The sequence below is a fragment of the Grampus griseus genome, assembly GCF_964374135.1.
Source record: "Grampus griseus genome assembly, chromosome: 6".
NCBI classification, from domain to species: domain Eukaryota; kingdom Metazoa; phylum Chordata; class Mammalia; order Artiodactyla; family Delphinidae; genus Grampus; species Grampus griseus.
Genome location: NC_139000.1, coordinates 752,594 through 758,807, shown reverse-complemented (window position 1 = coordinate 758,807; position 6,214 = coordinate 752,594). Strand labels below are relative to the sequence as shown.

Genomic DNA, 6,214 nt, shown 5'->3' with positions numbered 1-6,214 from the left:
CTCCCGGACTCCCAATCCGTGCCTTGTCTCTCGGGTTGTCTTCCTCCCCTCGACTGGGGGTGTCCAGATGTGAGGGGGCAGGTGCAAGGAGCAGAGAAGGTCCCTGGCAGCAGGGGGAGTCTCCCCGGCAAGGGCTTCCCAGCCGCCCCGGGGCCCCAGCCGCAAGCACACGCGTGTCAAGACACAGTCTCTTTAATGGCAAAGGCTGGGGCCTGCCCCTCCCCCCCCGTGGGCCGCGCATCCACGAGAGGGTGGGCATCAGCCTTCGGGTCACTGCAGCGGGGGCGCGGACAGCGAGGCGTGGTCGAACAGTGGGTTCCGCACCTCCATCTCTCCAGTCTGCGAACGCTGGCGTTAGGTGGGTCCAGGGCTGGGGAGGGACACCCACCGCCCACCCCCGCACTCACCGGGGCCAGGCCGGGGCACTCGTACACCGTGAAGTCGCCGTCTTCGTTCTCCTCGTCGGAGGAGGCGGAGTCCAACTCCTTGGGGGGCTCCTTATGCCTGGGTGGGGGCAGGATCGTCGGGTCCTCCCTCACCCTCCAGGTGCCAGTGGCCCGGGATAGGGGCGGGAGCAGCGGGCCGGGGTAGGGGTGGCTGGGCCAGGGGTGGGGCGGGGCGGGTGGGGCTTCTCACCGCTCCAGGCACCGCATCTGCTGCCTCTGGTGCTGGTAGTGGTACATCTCCGCGCTGTGCGCCAGCCGCTGGTCCCCGGGCTGCTGCGGGAGTGGGGAGACAGGGTCAGGCCGAGGCAGAGCGGCGGAGCGGGACGGGGCGGGGCGGGGCCGGGCGCGGCCACACACCGAGATCCTGGGCGTGGCTGGGGAGCTGGGCGCCTGCGGGGCCGCATAGTCGGCCTTTTGGGTCAGGCGAACGTCTCGCTGCAGCCTGCGGGGAGTGGAGACACCACACCTGAGACCCGCGGGGTCACCGCCCAGCCGCCCGGCCGCCCGCCCCCAGCCCGGCCCCATGCTCACCGACACCAGCAGAGAACGGCCACGGCAAGGGCGGCCGCGCCGGCCACGGAGCACGCCACGATCAGCACTGCAGGGAGGGGGCGCAGTGAGGGCAGCCTTTCGGGCAGGACCCTGCCTCCCCGCCCGGCCAGACTTACGGAGGGCAAGGCCGTCACCGCGCCCGCCCCGCGGCTCCAGCGGGGACATGTGCACAGGCCCAGATGACACAGTGGAGCGCAGGGAGGAGGTGCGGGGCGTGGGCGCTCCCCGCGTGGAGGGGAGGCCCAGGTTGGGGCCCCGGCCACGCTCTGAGAGCCCCAGGGTGGATGCTGCAGAGGGAGAGCAAGTTAAACGGCAAGACCAGGCCGGGGTCAAGGGCGGTGGGGAGTTGGACAGGGGAAGGGGGCGGGGTCTCACCAGCCTCCAGGAGCCGCAGTCGCCCCTCAGGCTGGGGTGGGGCCGTGAGCCTGGAGTGCCCCGCCTCCTGCCGGGCTAGCTCCTGGGCCAGGAAGTCGATCTCCTCTTCCAATCTGGGCTGGGGCAAGCCCTCCCCTGGGGAGGGTGAAGGGCTATCAGGTGGAGAGGCCCCCAGCCCCTCCCTGGCAACACCAGCTACCCGGCGCCCTCCGAGAGGGAGAGAGGGAGAGGCCCATCTGGGAGCCAGCCCCAGGCCGAGGCCTCCTTCTCCCTGCAGGCTCCTCCCAGGCACCTGTGGCCAGAGGACCAGGTACCAGCCTACCTGCTCCTGGCCATCCCGGTTGCCATGGTGACAACTGAGGGAGCTCTGTGTGAGCACCAGCGTTCCCAGGAAAGCGGGCAGGGGGTGCAGGTGCTATGGGAACGTGCAGAGGCCAGGAGAAGGGCAGGGGTGCTGCCCCACACCCCACGCAGTACCCACAAAGTGGTGGGAGGAGCACGGGGACAGTGCGTCACCTGGCCCACTGCCGCCGCGGCCAAGACGAGCAGGACGCCCCAAGGAATGCGGAGAAGCCCCATTCTGCACCCCCGCCCCCACCAGGCCATCAGGAGGAAGGGAGGGCCGCAGCTGGGGCGGGGCCGTGGCTGGGTCCCCCTCGGCCCTGCCGTGGGCACCACAGTCCGGACAGGGGCTCCGAGTAGACGCCCCCGCTCAGCACCCAGAGCGCAGAGCATGCGCCTTCTGCAGCAGGCCCCCGCCCCGCTCGCTGCCAGGAACACGCTCCTCCAGGAAGCCCCTCCCAGCCCACCCAACTCTTCAGCCCCCAGAGCACCCTCTGCAATGCCCCATCACACCTGGAGTCACTCTGGCACCATCCCGACAGACTCTGGGCTCAGGCCGGCGGGCAGGGCACCGCCAGCACAATCAATCAGACAGGACAGGTGAGCGATGGAGAGAGAGGGGTCGCTGGGCAGGGAGCAGGGGCGGCCCAGCGGGCGGAGAAGTGGGTGCCTGAGGGGTTTGGGACCAGCCCTGCGGAAACCCAAGCCTGGGGAACTCTGACCCCGCCTCTCCCAGAATCACCCAGCACTTCACACTGGATACCTCTTGCCCTGGGAGGGGCTAACTGCCCCAGGCCTCAGCCCACCACCCAGCTCTGGGCTGGTACCATCTGGAAAGGATCGCCAGGCCACTTGGAGGGCGACTTGAGAGTCCCTGGCACCCCACAAAGCGCAGGAGACCTGAGAGCTAAGGCTGGGGTCAAATGTACCAGGTGGGGGAGGGAGGAAGCCATACCCTGGGGCTGGCGCATCCTGGGCACACAGAGCCCCTGCTGGTCCTCCTGGAAGGACTGAAGGCAGGGCCCACAGACACGTGCACCCGGGGGGCACCGCGCCCGCCTCTTCAGGGCACAGTCCAGGCTCCCAGGACAGACGGCTGCATCTGAGAAGAAAGCGGAGGCAGAACAGGGTCACGGCCAGCCTGACTCAGCCCCTGCACAGTAAGTAGGACTGTCCTGGCCACCCCAACCCCTCCCTACAGAGCCGGCCAAGCCTGGCTCCGGCCATTGTTCTGGGCGGGCCCTTCCTCCCCTGCACCGGGAATCAGAATCAGGAAAACAAACAGTCCTAACACTTATCGGAACTCTCTTGCCTCACTCCCTCCCCAGAGTCCACTCCCCTGACCTGAGCCAGCTCTCCGCACAGGAACTGTCCCCTACCATCCAGAGAACGTTAGGGCCTTGCAGCGCTCCAAGTCCCATCTCCAGTCTCAACCTGTCCTAGAGCGAGTCTCTCACCCCTGCCCAACCTGGGAGCCCCAGAGGGCGGGGCCCAGGTCGCTCCCTCCCACCACCTCGGGGCTGTCTCCTATTTCAGGGCTGCCTCCCCACCCCACCGCAAACCTCATCATGACATCCTACAGCCCTAGAGGGCCAAGCTGGGAGACAGCACAGGTCGAATCACTGCCCCACATCTAACCACTGGCTTGTCCCCAGGGCACAGCCGAGCCGCTGGGGCTGGGGATACATGCGACGGAGTCTGCCAGTCTCACTTGCTTCGGAAACACAAGCCAGGCCGGGGTCACTCCTGCAGCCACCACTGCCAGGGACTGGGGAAGGCCTGGGACTGCAGGCCAGGCCATTTCTAATTTGGGGCCCAGACCTCAGTGTCCTGTACACGTGACCAAGGCTCCCATTCTGATGCTGGGGGGTGGAGGGCGGTGGCCCTCTCTGCCTCAGTTTCCTCTCTGGATGCAGAAGGTGAGTTGCCTCAAAGCTGGGGAATGTCTCGGGCTTCTCTGGTGGCGCAGTGGTTGAGAGTCCGCCTGCCGATGCAGGGGACGCAGGTTCGTGCCCCGGTCCGGGAGGATCCCACATGCCGCGGAGCGGCTGGGCCCGTGAGCCATGGCTGCTGAGCCTGCGCATACGGAGCCTGTGCTCCGCAACGGGAGAGGCCACAACAGTGAGAGGCCCGCGTACCGCAAAAAAAAAAAAAAAAAAAAGGTGGGGAATGTCTCAAGACCTGGGACACTAGCCCCATTCACGGGACAGCAGAGCCAGCGGAGCCAGGGGAGACCCAGCAGAACTGTCAGTGGTGTCTGGGGAGGTGCGGGTGGGCACATCTCGGAGAACCAGGACAGTCCCTGCTGCAGAAGGGTGACATGGGGCATCCGGGAATGCCCGCTCTGTCCTTCTCCAGACTTTGGCTGGCCTGGCTTGGTTTCCTTGGTAACCTGACACCCACAGCCTCTTGGCTGTAGGCATCCCTTCAAGGAAGTTCCAGCAGCTCCTACAGCAGGTGGGCAAGTGGGCTGAGGTTGCCATCCCAGGGATCCCCCCTCCAGCACAACCTGGGTCGGCAGGCGCCCGTATCAGTGAGCTGGGCCCAGGGCCTGGGCTAGTTAAACATTAAGCCTGTGCCAGCTGGTCCGTCTGGACCCCACCCACCAGCTGGGCACCTGGGGAGCCAGGCAGCCCCGGCCCCTAGTGCAGAGAACCCAGAGTGCGCCAGAGCAAGGGTAGAGGCCTGAGTTCCAGAGCTGGCTCTGGGTTCCGGGTTCCGGGGCCTCCCTCCACTCCCAGTCCCCCACCCTGGGACCATGTGGCTGCTGCCCATTTAGCCCTGGGAAGGCCCCTGCTCCAGACTCAGGGTGAGGGACGAGGTCCCAGGAACAGCAGCAGCTGGAGAGTGCCTGGCACCCTGCCCCGCACCTGGGTGCAGAGCTGATGAGCAGCTGGGCGGCACCGGCCCAGCCCAGAGGCTCAGTACTGGGACTATAAGCCGTTTCCCCAGGAGGCCCCACCCTGTACGCCCTGGAGCCAGGCCGGCAGCAGGCAGCCTCCACCATCCCTGGCCAGCCATGATCTGGCCCTCAGGCCTCCTTGGGAGCCTACCCTGGTGGTGCCAGGCCTCTGTCCAGGGGTGCTGTGGCCAGGAGGAAGCCTGCCCTGCTCTGGCCTCTTGAGGCCACACATGCAGACCACACGCACTGCCCAGGTTAGCATCCCAGCGGCATCATACAGTGGTCACTTCTCTGTGCCTCAGTTTCCTCATCTGTAAAATGGGCTGAAAACAACACTTCTCCTATGGGGCTGCCAGGAAAAATGAGTGAAGTCATGGGTACGAAGTCTCCCAATTCTGCCACCTGGCAGAGTGCATTTTGGGTTCTGCGTTCCTGCAGACCTTTGGAACCCCAGTGCCCACCTGGGGAGCCAGGAGCATCTCCCAGGACCCTGGGCTCATCCCTTTCTGCCTCAGTCTACCTTGGGGGGTGCCCTCCAACCCCAAGCACAGAAGACAGAATGGAGGGGCCCTGCAGAGCAGAGGGTGAGTGTGGACGCAGAGACTGTAAGCTCCTCCTGTCCCCACTGAGGCCAGAGCAAAACCCTAAGCCTGGGACAAGCTGTCAGATGCCCAGGGAAACTTCAGACCCACCATGGCAGCAAAGCAAGGCGCATGTCCACCACCCGAGGCACAGGGACCGACCAGCACTGCGACTCCGACTCCAGGACGGACACCGGCAGTAAGGACGGCAGGCACCCAGGGCCGGGCCCGCACCCGCGGTGCCCGAGACGCGCACACACAGAAACGCCCACGGGGCAGACTCCAGGCCGCGGGGCCACGCAGAGAGAGCCCTCCTGAGACACCGACCCACCAGGCTCACGGACCCAGACAAAGACATGAAGCGAATCAACATCAGAAGCCGGCAGAAGCCCCATCCAGAGGAGCCCCTCGGCAGCCCGGTGCCGCGCCCTCCCCGCCGGGCCTGTTTTCCCGACCCGCGAGAGGCGGGGCCGGCGCGGTGGCTCGCAGGCTGGGCCTGCGGGGCCCGCGGGGCCTGCGAGGCCTGCGGGCCCTGGCGAGGGCGGCGGCGGGGAGGATGACGGCGGCGCCGCGCTGCCGGACCCCCGCCCGGCGATCCCCGTCCCCGGGGCGCCCCGCGCGCGGCCTGCGCCCAGTGCACTCGCTCACCCGGGCGGCGGGCGGCCGCACCGCGCAAGGCCGCGCCGAGGACGAGGCCAGAGAGCAGCAGCCGCAGCAGCCGCAGGTGCCGCGGGGAGGGCGGAGGGACAGGCGTCGCCATCCTTCAGCGCCGCCGCCGGGGCAGCATGGCACCGCGCGGCCGGGGGCTGGGCACGGGCTCCGGGCGCCGCGTCGGGGGAGGCGGCGGAGGCGGAGGAGGAGGGGGCGGAGGAGGAAGAGGAGGCAGAGGCCGAGGAGGCGGAGGATGAGGAAAAGAGGCGGCGGCGGCGCTGACGCTGCGGCAAAGGATCCGGGACGGAGGCTAGGCAGCGAGAGGCGCGCGTGCCGGGAGTGCGCCTGCGCGCTCCACCTGCGGG

At 67.8% G+C, this 6,214-nt stretch overlaps 1 protein-coding gene across 2 annotated transcripts; it reads right to left on the bottom strand.

Moving 5' to 3' along the window:
- Positions 1 to 6,152, bottom strand: NPDC1 (neural proliferation, differentiation and control 1). Of its 2 annotated transcripts, none has more exons than XM_082656591.1 (9): positions 5,847 to 6,152; positions 2,671 to 2,817; positions 1,374 to 1,508; positions 1,115 to 1,285; positions 978 to 1,044; positions 804 to 888; positions 637 to 719; positions 408 to 504; positions 1 to 339 (listed from the first exon to the last, which is right to left on the bottom strand). In XM_082656591.1, exons 1-9 carry the CDS (start codon positions 5,956 to 5,958, stop codon positions 271 to 273), a joined length of 966 nt encoding a protein of 321 aa, XP_082512717.1. In that variant the 5' UTR covers positions 5,959 to 6,152; the 3' UTR covers positions 1 to 270. The 2 variants fall into 2 exon arrangements, with proteins under 2 accessions (XP_082512717.1, XP_082512718.1); XM_082656592.1 differs by having other exon boundaries at positions 637 to 716.
- Between the last annotated feature and the right edge of the window lie 62 nt (positions 6,153 to 6,214).